This window comes from Leptonotus elevatus, chromosome 12 (assembly GCF_054856555.1).
Source record: "Leptonotus elevatus isolate MCC_2025b chromosome 12, RoL_Lele_1.0, whole genome shotgun sequence".
NCBI classification, from domain to species: domain Eukaryota; kingdom Metazoa; phylum Chordata; class Actinopteri; order Syngnathiformes; family Syngnathidae; genus Leptonotus; species Leptonotus elevatus.
Window position 1 is genome coordinate 5,573,239 of NC_141250.1, and position 13,226 is coordinate 5,586,464.

Here is a 13,226-nt window from a genome sequence, read left to right on the forward strand (position 1 = left end):
TTTTCCTTAAAGCGACATTATGTAGAATTTAGTGCCAGCTAGTGGTGAACTAATAGAATGCAATGATATTTTGAAACACGTTTTCAAATTACGGAGCCTCAGCAAGACCACACTTCGCAAGCCCAATTACTACGTTTGCAAAGTTCTTCTCCTTCGAGGCGCAACTCGTGATATATTCAGCAATTGCGAGACCTACAATTATATAGCCTATATATAAAAAATGTATGTTGATGTGGCGGCACATAATTTTTTTAATGTTGTACAAATTAATAGTGGGTGTTTAAATTGAATGAATTATTAGGTCGCCACTAGATGGCGCTAAATTCTACACACTGTTTCTTTAGAACACTCGTCTTGGCTTGCAAAAAACCAAACAAATAAAAAAACACTTATTTGATGGCTGACCGTCTGGCGGGGCAGAGGTCAAAGATGAACACAATCCCATTTAATGATTTTTTTTTTTTACAATTTTGTTTAGTTTTTGGGTATTGCTATTTTTCTTTATTTTCGCTTTAATTTCTAATACACAAATGGCATTATCCTTATTGTTATTTTTATCCTTGTCATTATCCTTATTCTTATCCTACCATTTTTGTTATATTATCCTTACACTTATTGTTATCCTTTGTATGTTTTCCTTGCCATTATTGTTAACTTTATTTTTTACTCTGGCTCATACTCGGTAACTTTATTTGACAGAAACAAGATGGCACATGGTTAAAAGTGTTCTATATTACTATTAAAAAAGTCACATGTTGGCTTCTACAAAGTAATTTGTGATCATCAAGTATTTCTAGCATTCATATTTGTTTTATTGATTTATGACTGTTGTTCTTTATTCTTTTTATGGCAATACATAACATATCACGTACATGCAAATAGAAAGTTTGGGGTTCCATGGAGGAAAGGAAAAGTTGTAATATGTTCTTGAAATGAAACTAAAGATTACATAATGATGCAAAATGTCAGCAGTGAAAAGCATTCTTTAAAAAAATGAGTGATGGATGATTATTAAGCATTTATTAATAGCAGCAACATTGGAAACTCCCACCTTACTGCCACTCACCCACTTAACATAACACGCGCACATTCACACTGTGGACTCATCTGCAAGAGTCCATCATTCGTCACGCCTCCGTTGCTGCAAATCACACACATGCTCACACTCGCACACAGGTGGCATGTGGCATTCGTCTAGTCTGGTCTGGCCGCAACTCTCTTTTTCTATTCATATTTTGCTGTTGCTTTCAGGGCACCATCGCCAGTTTCAAGGAGCATTGTGGGCTCCCCACGGTGGCCAAACTTAAGCAGTGCATCCAGAGCCTGGCCACCAGGCTGCAGAGCCCAGAGGGCACCATGGGGGCCAGCATGGTGCTCAAGGACGGCTACCCGTGTCTGGAGGCCCTCGTCAGTGTGTCCGAGCCCACTCGCAAGCTGCTTTCTGCATACGACACGGTCAGTACAAAAGTCTCCTCCTCCTGTGTTCAAATTGGTATTTTGAATTTGCTTGAATTTATTTTCTTGAAAAAAATTCTTATTTTACCTTGAGTGTGCATTGGCCTTTAAAGTGTGAGAATTCTACTTTTAAAGTTACTTAAGGAGACGGTGTGTTAAGATTTAGTGCCATCTAGTGGTGAAGTAAGAATTCATTCATTTAAAAAAAACATTCTTAATTTTAATATTATGCGCAAAAAAAAAAAATTCTCACATGAATGTATTTTTTTATATACTCGTAGGTCTAGTAATCGCTAATTATATTACATAATGCCTTACATAAGGCTGACATGTTTCGTTGTCATCTCCCTGCTGCGGATACCTGAAGGACGACTTCATGAAAGTAGTTAGCCCTTGGTGGTGCTTGTAGCTAATGGCTGATGGCAGCTGGGGCCTGCAGCTGGTCATCGCTAACTTCTGTGATTCGTACTTTAGCCGCTTGTCGCCGCTTTTACTAGCTTCTCCCGTTAGCTGCTCTTGTTAGCTGCTTCGGCTAACTTCGGCTCGCTCTGTGTTTTGGCGTCGGTCGCCAGTGTTCACGCTGGCCCACCAAGTCGCTTTTATTGGCCAATATGCTTGCTCTTGCACACTAAATATAATTGGTGGCAGGTTTGTAAAGTTTGGTCTATTTGAGACACCGTAGGGTGCGTGCTTCGAAATGCATGCAATTCGGCTGCATTGTATTATTTAGCGACATCAAGTGGCGGACTTTTACACACTGTAACTTTAAAGTAATGGTGAGACTTTTTTCTCACACAAACGAATCTATGAGCTAAATTTTTCAGGACTGAGTTTTTATTCATAGGAACCACTTATTACCACCACAAGCCATTCTGTAAAGCTCCCCAAGGATACTGATAATTTTTTCTAATGCAGCAATGAAAACTGTTTTTGTTCCCAGGCTCAAATAATAATAATAATAATAATAATAATAATAATATGAGGGATTATTAATTATAATTATTACTATTCAAATACTTAAAAAAAAAATATAAAAAATATTTTTATATTATTATTATATTTTTTAATTATTATTATTATTATATATTTTTTTTTAAGTGTTTTTGGCTTTTAAGACAGTGGTGGTAAAACAATAACCAGTGCTAAACATGCGTTTGTTAAGCTGTAGTTGTAATACATGATGATGATGATGATGATGATGATGATGGTGTCTAATAAACGAACATGCTAAACAGTAACAGATTTTGTCTGGGTTCTAAAATAATTTTGCTTCAAATCAGTGACAGCACTTCCTCTGATACTAATTGAGACCTGACAGGTGTCCTGACTGGTTCACTGATATTATTTACCGTTTAAAATTGGTGATCCGTGGTTACCGTGGCAACAGCAGAAAGGACACTCTCATAAAACAAGCCAGTGTAACATCAACATGAGGTTGAAGTTATTTTATTGCTTTGAGGACAAACTCTTGGAATATGAATCTAGAGCTTGTTTGCTGTGTTGCTGTTCAGTATAAAAGGCATTGACATGCAATGCTGGGATGAAGTAGAACATTTTTGACCTTCGAAGGTCGTATCAGAGCCATAACAGAGGCCTGTTTGTGTGTGGGAAATTTTTCAGCTGCAATTCATGGTGGGAAGGGACCAAGCCCTGCCGGTAATAGAACAAATCTGTGAGTAATTGTTGCCCTTCCCAAAGGGTTATAATTGCCTATAGATGCCACAAGATGGCAGTAAAGTACTACTTTTGTCTATATGAAGCACCTCAACTCACTTCAACATTGCTTCTTACTTTTGTAGCTTTGTTCTGAACACAAAGACAGCAAATTGCGAGATGAGGTATTATGGTGTGAACACACAGCTGTCGCAATATTTCCTTGACTGAAAAAGGCTTCAGTTTTTGAAACCATGATGACGATTTCATCTCATTAGTTCACATATTTGTTAATTAATACAAAACACAATTCCACTTCAGTACAATGTGTGATTAAAATCCATCCAGTGTTATTGGAGCAAAAAAATTTGCAACGCTACAACACTTCCCCCGGGCTGACACTCTATAATGGTACAACGTCAAATTTCAGTGCCTACAAGTGCGCGCGCCACACACACACACACACACACACACACACACACACACACACACACACACACACACACACACACACACACACACACACACACACACACACACACACACACACACACACACACACACACACACACACACACACTGTTGTGGCATTGAGTATGCAGAGAGACACTTGATGACACGCGTGAAGCAGTCACCCACACGCCTCGTCAAGCTCACGCATCCCAGGCGTCCAGCTGCTCCATCTCCATCTCGGGATGCCTCCCTCCCACCTGTGTCACCACTCGGCCTGTCACACCTACGCACATTGTCATACATGGCGGCTCAATATTTCTCCTTACCATAGGTGGAGATAATTATACTTCGATGGAAAAGCCACCATTTAGGCAATTTGCATCTGAGTAGTAAAGGTTGGAAGAGACTGCTTAATTCAGTAATTTTTCATCGAAACATTTTTTTTCCTCTTGGTTTTGAGACGGAAATTCTCAAAACCCTTCTCGTCTTCGTTGCAAGAACATCAAGTTAAATTGTTGGGAACGACTGCTTTGACTTTATGAAAGTGAAACAGTCAACTGTCCCAATACTTAAGTCTTTTTTCAACTCAATATTTGGTTTCAGATGATTGCGGCCCAGAAACAGTTGATTGAGAATGCCGATGGCGTCCAGGAGAGGATTGCACAGGTGCAGAAAGAAGGTAAACGATAATAATTCTTACTTTTGAGAATTTTGACAATATGTTTATTATTGCATTTGTAGCGGTATACTACTGCAGCGTACCGAGACCTCATTTTGAATTGCTGAAGTCACTGAACAGATAACTAAATTGTGTGTGCATTTTGTAGGCATGGAATTCCACGAAGATCTGTCTCGGTTGGCGGAGAAGGAAGGAATGAAAGGATGTAAACTGAGCAAAGCTGTAGAAAGTTTCACTTGGAACGTCACTGTGCTCAAGGTTTAGCAAATATAAGCACATAGAAAACACACACAATACGCAAATATTCAAATGAAACTCTTTTTTTTGTTCTAATTTTACATTGTCATTTTTTTTTCTATTTACCTGTATTTAATTATTTATGTTCTTACTAAGCATGTTTCAATTCAGATTGATTGTAACGCTATATTTGGCTTAGAAGTTGGCTTTTCCCCTTAATTAGAACAATGAATCCATTGTGAAGGCATGAGAGCTGACCTTTTACAATATCCACTCACCAGCCACTTTATTAGTTACATCAGGAGAATTAACCATTAAATTATGCCTTTTCAAATAGTGCAAGTTTTGCACCGTCAGAGCAGCATTTTTTGTTTTCGGTGCATTAAAGAATATTTTTGTTGTTAGCTGCATGAGAGGGTCAAGTCAAGTCATCTTTATTTATTTAGTCAAATAATAGAAACAACTCTCAGTATGTAAACAGAATCATGAAACACACAAATTATATTTTTGCAAATCTATGAAAAAACTAAATAAGATTACAATTAAATTAAATTATTTTTTCCATTCAGCTAATCAAGAGTTTTAGATTTTACTGCAGATTTTTTTCCCTTCCAGAATCAGAATATGTTTTGATCCTTGAGGGATATATAAAGCTTTATTATTACAATTAAGTAAAGTGTAATTAATTTAACTTGTGTAAATCGGTGGTTAGCGCATCAACCTCACAGTTCTAAATTTGAGGGTTTAATCCAGAATTTTTTTAGCTTTAGAGAGGGCAGGGTTGCAGTGCCTTGCGTAAATGTTAACCCCCGTTGAACTTTTTTCCCCCACTTTTCAGGCTTCAAATCTAAAAATCTAAAAGTGAAACAAAATGTATATGATATTTTAAACTTTTTTTTTCTTTATAAATCTCCCCCCTGAAAAGTAGGACATGCGTAAATATTCACCCCCTTTTCTCCCAGTGCAGCCAAATGACTCCAGAAGTTCTCTGATGATTTCTGAATGATCCAATATTGACCCAAATGACTGACTGTGATAAATGGAGTCCAGTCCTGTGAGTAATCTAGTCCAAGTAATGGTCTCAGAGGTCTGTTTAAAATATATTGGGGAGCAAACAGGATAACATTGTGAAGTTTAAAGCAGGATTAGGATATAAAAGTACTGATCAGAGGTGCAGCCAAGAGTCCCATGAATAATACTCTAGATGAACTGCAGAGATACCAAAAAAAAAAGAAGCATGCTGTATTTTGTCTTTGATTTTATGATTTATTTTTAATAACATAAACCAAATATGAATGTGCAGGACAAAAAGTACAAAAAGTACAAAAAGTGTTTTTTGCTCATCATATAGAAGACATTGACATCCTGTTCTGTTGCTGCAGGGTCAGAGCGACCTGCTCCGTGGCGCCAAGATGGATTCCCTGGATGCCCTGCGGCAGGTGGCACTGGCCTGCGAGGCCTCCGGACTCACCTCGCCTTCCTCCAACTCCTACTCATCCACTTTCTCCACCGCCGAGTTGCACTATACCTCTCATAACTTTAGCGGGCGGCGAAGCAGCACGCACAGCAACGGTCGCGTCTGACGTGGTTTCTTGCTGAGTGGGATGTATCCCTTTATCCGGTGCAGTAAGAGTCCACTCTGTGAATCTTAAAGAGAGGCCTTTCCTGAATGGCGCAAAAATTCCGGCTTTATTTTCTGACAGAACATTCAGGCTCAGTCTAACTCAAGCGCAATTTCCTCATTACGCAGAATTAAGGAGGCTAAAAGGAGGCAGCATCTGAAGTTGGCCTTTGATTTAAGATTTAGAACGGTAGTCAATTTAACTTAAGAAAAAAACTTGATTACGTGTGTGCTGGTTTATCAGGTGAGGAACTACATTTGGTTCCATTTCTGGGGTTCAAGAGAAATAATTTCTCATTTCTCCCTGCCAAACGGCAAAAAAAAAGTTATTTACATTTTTTTTTAGAATTAAATGTTAATAAAATATTCATATTTAATATAAAGGTTTACAATAAATTAATAAATTAATTTTAAAGAGCATTGAAAATGTCATAAGTGTATGAAATGTAGAATTTTTAAGCATTTAAATTACTGTAGTGTAAGGAGACTATATTGATTTTAATACATTTATTTATTAAATTATAGGTGGTCCTGAATAAGTGTTTCGAATGGATCTTTTCTTGCTGTTTTTACATTTGGAACCCGTGCAAACTGTTATTACAACAAAAAGAACCCAAGTCGTTCTGTATGATTGATTTGAAAAATACAATTTATGGTTTCTATGTTCATATGAAGCTTAGTCTAATTCGATTTTTTTTGTTCCGGATGCTGGATATTCCCAGATTTTCATTTCATGGTAAATTTAAGGTGTTTTCACCACTCCTACATAAACTCAATAACATCGTGTCAGGAACACTGTCATTTCACAGATGATCATGTTGCATAAACAAAACGCATACACAGTATTCATAAGCAGCCCAATCAGGGTGCAGGTTGTTCGGTGGCCTTTGGTTCTTTCCATGTTGACTGTGAGAGGTTGAAATGTGAGGATGGGTAATTGGAGAGGTTGTTTGCCGGACGACGTACATGTGTAGATCACATGACCCCATTTCCTGCGACATGTGCGACAGGGTGTAAATCAGTACGACACTGTATGTAATGGATGTAGCAATAACAACAGTAGAGATGTGGGTAAAAGAAAAGAAAAGAAGATAGATTAGTTTGCTGTGTCTTTCTAATCAAATATGTTGACTCTTTGAATGTGTAAAAACATTAACTGCCTGGTTGTTAACTTTGGCCTTTTGAGTGTAAATGTGTGTTTCCTTGTATTATTATGTCATCTTTTAACCCAAACTTCTTGAGTCTTGTTATGTGTTTTTTTTTCATCCTATTTGAACCTAAAACTTTAGAAATTGTGGGGCAAATGTACAAACCTCTTGGTCGTCATTATTTGTAGTAAATAGGGGTGTCAAATTTAGTGCGTTCATTTTGAGTTCATTTAAAGTTACTTTAATCCCTCTAATTTTTTTAATGCGCGATTAATGATCGCCGCTCCTCACTCTCTAAAGCCTGTACTTGGGGAATTCCAGTCGCAACGCAGCAAATAGCATACACGGCCATGTCAAAATTTTGCAGTAACTAATTTCATAAGTTACTTTATGTTAAAGATTAGATGGAAAGAAAAATGCACTGAGCTGTCACCAATGTTTAACAAATGCAATTATGCCATCAAGTGGCAGAAAAATGACCTAGTTTTTACAGTACATACAGTACATCTTTGTAATTGTAATTCAATATTATTAATTCTTATGAAATTACTGTATCAATGACTAAAACATGCAGCCATATTTCTATTAGTTTCACATTTTTTTACTCTTCTATGTTAACGAAAGTATGAAAACTTATTGTACATGTGTTTATTGTACATTTAGAGCAGATATTGAAGTCATGCAATTCATTACAAACATTTTTTTTTAATCGCCTGACACCCCTAGTAGTAAATAAATAATTTGCTGACTCAGAAGTGAAATCATTTCCCATGGGACAGATTGGGACTAAAAACACTATGTCACTATGTCAATGTCAAGCTATTTACGTCATCGCCAGATTCTGCGATGGAAACGCAGGCCTAAACAGGTTTACGTTGATGTCTTGTTATGTTGCTGCAGGGTCAGAGCGACCTGCTCCGTGGAGCCATGATGGATTCCCTGAATGCTAGACAGGCTGCCAAATAGCAAGAATGTAGTGCGCCACCATTTGCTCCTTGGCAACGGCCACCAGAATTCAAAATAGTTTAGGCCCAACAAGCCTGCAACTTAGACGGACTGCCATAGAAATCAAAACAAAGTAAATGGCAAGACTATGTTGTGAAACCAGCGACAGTTTAGCCTTGGTTTCAAATATCTAACATCCTAAAAAGTTGTTAGCATCTCTTTCTGGCGATCTTCTTACCCTGTGGACGATCTTGACATGAATGATGCATTCGCTCCCGTAAAACAAACCACAGTATTATCTTTCCTGGTCCGCTTCTCAAGGCTGCTAACGTGGACAGGGTCATTCAGGCTATATGCTATAGCATGCAGGCACATGGCAAAATGAGTCTTTTCGACAGGTCGCGGCGGCATTAGGTTTTAGTAATTAGGCCTGACCTGGTTTTAAAATAAGTTCATTGTAACGGTACTGTAGGGTCAGCAGCTAGCGAATGGAGAGTGTAAATCAAATTGAATTATATGATGATTGTTTTATTAGTATTTTTGGGGATCTCAAAAGCGAGGGCGTTATTTTGGACTCTCCAGCAGTCTTAAAAGCGGTATGAGCATCTGATTTCCCTGCTCTGATGTCATCCCAAATGGTGATCACATGCAATTAGCGCTTAGCGGGCACATTTGTGAGGTGTCTGTCAATTAGAACATTGAGGAAAAATTAATTTATTTCAGCAGTTCAATTTAAATAGTGGCACACCCTGAGTGAAATATATATATATTTTTTAAAACAAATTTGATCAAATTCATCAATTCAAGAAATGTATATGAAATAATCAAAGTCAATATTTAATATAGAAATAAGGTAGTCTTTGATAAATCTGTAGAAGGCGTCCCCTGCTCTTCGCAAGGGATAGGAACAGACAATCTGTAAGTAATTGACATCCTCCCAAAAAGGCTTATAATTGCTTATAGATGCAAAGCACTACTTTAGTCTAAATGAAACTCCACTTAAACATAGTTTCTTTGCTAGAGGATTGTAGCAAAGGACTACTCGCATCTAAATGAAGCTCCTGAATTGACCTCAACATCTCAACATTAGTACCTTGGCACCAAGTTGCCACAAGATGGCACCAAAGTAATACTTTTATTGCTTTGACTTGATCACAAAACAGAAAATAGGTGAGTTTTTCAGCAAAGAAGACATGATTGATTTTTAGTCCAATGCACATATGTGTGAACTTGTAAATACAGAAACATCCAGTTGCCCCGGTATGTATAATGTAGAGTTCCGCATTTTAGTGTTTGTTTACAGAATAAATTTACATTAGCTTAGATGAGCGACACTCATGCCTTACATTAAGATGTGTCAACAATTACGTTAGTGTCAGGTCTCTGCCGGTTAATACAAACTCCAATTCAAATGGCATTGGGACATTGTGTAAAAAGTAAATCAAACCCGAATACAATGATTTGCAAATCCTTTTCAACCTTCAATTGAGTACACTACAAAAAGTTATTTCAATCTTCAAACTGATCATTTGTATTTGGCATGTTCACCACTGTTTCATCACGTTTCCTTTCAACACACTCTATAAGGACACTCATTGCTGATGCTTTGTCGGAGGATTTCTTTTCCCCAATTGTTGCTTGATGTACAACTTGAATTGCTCAAAAGTGCAAGATCTCCATTGTTGTATTTTGCCCTTCATAATGTGCCACACATTTTCGATGAGGGACAGGTCTGAACTGCTGGCAGACACTCACACTTTTTATTATGAGGACATGCTTTTGCAACACGTGGCGCTTGCTGAAATAAGCAGGGACGTTTGTAGTCACCAAAATCTATGAAAACACCCTTTATAGCCTGGACATAATTTGAATTCCTTGTATTAAAAATAATAATAATAAAATCCAAATTACTTGATTTAAAACTTTTTTTTCAAGTAGTGAAAATGGTTATTTTGCCTGGTAATGAGTGACTTTTATTATGAAGTAATTTAATTACTAACTCAGTTACTTTTTTGAGCAAGTAATGAGTAACTGTAGCCAATTACTTTTATAAAGTAACATTCCCAAAACTGATTTTTACTGAGGCCATGCTTTTGCAACACGTGGCTTGCTGAAATAAGCAGGAACATCCCTGAAATAGATGTTGATTGAACAGAATCATGTTGTTCCAGAACCTGAATGTACCATTTAGCATCAATGGTGTCACCGATGTGCAAGTCAAGTTACCCATGCCATGGGCACGAAAACGTCCCAATTCCATCGCAGATACGATCTGGAGGACATGAAAGCCATCATTTCCAAAATCAATTAAAAACGTAGACTCGTCAGACCACAAGAAACTTTTCCGCTTTGCGTCAGTCCTTCTCCAATGGCTGCATTTGTAGATGGAACTGTGTTAACTGACAATGGTTGTCTTAGGTGTTCCTCAGCTCGCGTGGAAATAGCTTTTACACAATGATGCCTGATTTTAATGCTGTGCTGCCTGAGGTTTGAAAGGTCGCTGGCATCCAATGCTGGTTTTCATCCTTGCCGCTTTTACGTGCAGAGATTTCCCTTTAAATTATTTGCAATTGTACATTGGGAAACATTTTCTTAAACTTCTCGACTATTTGCTCACAAAGTGTTCACAAAATGGTGAACCCCAGCCTTGCTTGTGAACAGCTTTTATACCCAATCATGACACTCACCTGTTTCTAATTAACAGGTGTTTGAGCATTCCTTACTTACCCAATCTTTGGTGGCTCCTGTCCCAGCTTTTTTTGCGGTGTGTTGCAGGCATCATTTGTTTATCAATTTGATAAATGGGTTAGGGTTAGGAAAAAAACCAAAGATTTTTAAATGTTAGGGGTGACAGGCGATTAAAATTTTTAATCGCATGACTTCACTAGTTAACTCACGATTAATCGCAAATGTTATATCTGTTTGAAATGTACAATTCAAAAAATCTAGGTGTTCATACTCTTGTTAACCAGTGTGGAAAAAACAAGTTAAACTAATAGAAATAGTTCAAATGAATTTGTGACGTTTATAGCCGTCAATGGCAGTGAATTAGTTCAATATTTTGTCTCTGAGTATAAGAGTGAAAGAATTTGCAAATCATTGTATTATATTTTACACAACATCCTAACTTCACTGGAATTGCGATTTGTAGATAAAATAAAATAAAAATAGTAGTCCTGTGAAGGTTTAGCTTCTGCTAGGTTTCTGAACTTGAACGCGCTCCCTGATTCATTACGTTTCCGGCATTTAAAACCAGTGTGTTTACTTCTTCTAAGGGCACTTAAGAACCAGATGAATAGTCACTGCGAAGCGAGGCTCGAGCGCCGCCTAGATACCCTGCACAACCTCAGCAGAGAACCGCTAAAGCTTTGACTCTGACTGTTAATTTGGAGTTTTCCGCATTTCCCATGTGTCTTAAACCTTTTGAACCTCTCTGTGCTCTCTTCTGTGTGCGATGCTAACTATCTTTGCAGGCGTGTGTTCCAATAGCGCTTCGCGTCGTTACATTCGTGTTTTCATGCGTTCGTATATATACGTAAAGTTGACTTGTAGCCGTCATTGTGATGTAAACTGGTTGGAGATGTATTACAATGCCACATATGTGGCATCTGCATTGTTTCTGATGGCGTTGACCCAATATTGGTCCCTCAAATGTTTTAACATTCACTGTATGTTGTTTTTTTGATTTTGTAAGATAGATTGAAGACCAAAAGAGATGAAATATTTATTGATGTGTATTTTAAAAGCTATTAATAAATATAATTAATACCTAAATGGACATTGCTTTTATTTTAAAAAGCTATTGTGTTTTCTATCTGACAGGAATTCTAATGTAACAGACATGTGTATTCCAGGCTTAATAAAGTAATCCTTTCATGATGAAACCTTTTGATTGAATATGCCTTCCTTCCTTCCTTCCTTCCTTCCTTCCTTCCTTCCTTCCTTCCTTCCTTCCTTCCTCTGTCTCAATTTTTTATTAATGCATCCGTCCATCCTTGGTTGAAACCTACTTTTTTGATTGAATAAACCTTCCTTCCTTTTCAACCTCCTTCCTTCCTTCCTTCCTTCCTTCCTCAGTCTCGCTTTTTAGTCATCCATCCGTCCATCCTTATTTGAAACATACTTTTTAGCCTTCCTTCATTTCTCTCTTCTGTTTCATTACAACTGTCTTTTATGAATCTATCTTTAAACATCAGCCCTTCTGTTGCTTTTACCTGCTTTTCTATATTCCCCTCCACTTCCCTTACTTCAGAGTTCAGACCTGATTTTTATCTTCTTACCGACTGCCTTCCTTTGTTTCGTATCTTACCAATACTGCTTTATACTCAACTTTCTTTATTAACTCTATCAACAAAATAAATTAACATGTCTTCACATGCCCTTATAATATATTGCCTGGTGGTGCTTCATCTGTAAGCAAGACATTTAATACTTTGAGCAGTATTGGGGGAAGTTGTGAGCCATCCACAACTGATGTCAGAGGCAATCTTTGATATTCTCTTGTCTCGGGGGAAGGTCTGTGTGTCATCTGCGTAGCACTTAAAGGACACTTTATGGCGCTTAATAATTTGGCCAAGCGGCAAACGGAAAATAAAATTGGTCATAACACTGAACAATTTGGTACACCACAGGCAAGAATAGAAATTGCTTTGCAGCAGTTGCCTATGGTGACTGCAGATGTTCACTCTAAAAAGATAAGAGTAACTTATCTCTGATTCCCACCCAGTGTTTAAGCCGATCAATGAAAATGGTGCGGTCAATTATATCGAAGGCAGCATTGAGATCCAGCAAAATGTGTACTGAGCCCTCCCCTTTATCAGCTGTTAAAAGCAGGTCATTTTATTTGTTGGAGGCCCAAGGAGGGCTATCTCAGTGCCATGACTAGCTCTAAAGCCAGATTGTAATTTCTCAAAGAGGCTGTTAAAAGACATACAATTCAAAAGCTGGGTAGAAAGTCGCCTTTTCCTAAAACTTTGGATACAAATAGAAGTTTTGAAATTGGTCCATAATTATTTAAATCAGAAGGATCAGGCAT

The 13,226-nt window shown here is 37.6% G+C and overlaps 1 protein-coding gene across 1 annotated transcript in view; it reads left to right on the forward strand.

Annotated features, from left to right (window-relative positions):
- Positions 1 to 12,079, forward strand: part of plcl1 (phospholipase C like 1) — an 89,797-nt gene extending 77,718 nt beyond the window's left edge. Inside the window, exons 9-12 of the mRNA XM_086091170.1 lie at positions 1,252 to 1,455; positions 4,165 to 4,240; positions 4,389 to 4,498; positions 5,860 to 12,079. Coding sequence (XP_085947296.1) covers positions 1,252 to 1,455; positions 4,165 to 4,240; positions 4,389 to 4,498; positions 5,860 to 6,060 — 591 coding nt within the window. The 3' untranslated portion in view covers positions 6,061 to 12,079. The remainder of the gene's footprint in view (positions 1 to 1,251; positions 1,456 to 4,164; positions 4,241 to 4,388; positions 4,499 to 5,859) is intronic.
- The last annotated feature ends 1,147 nt before the right edge of the window (positions 12,080 to 13,226 follow it).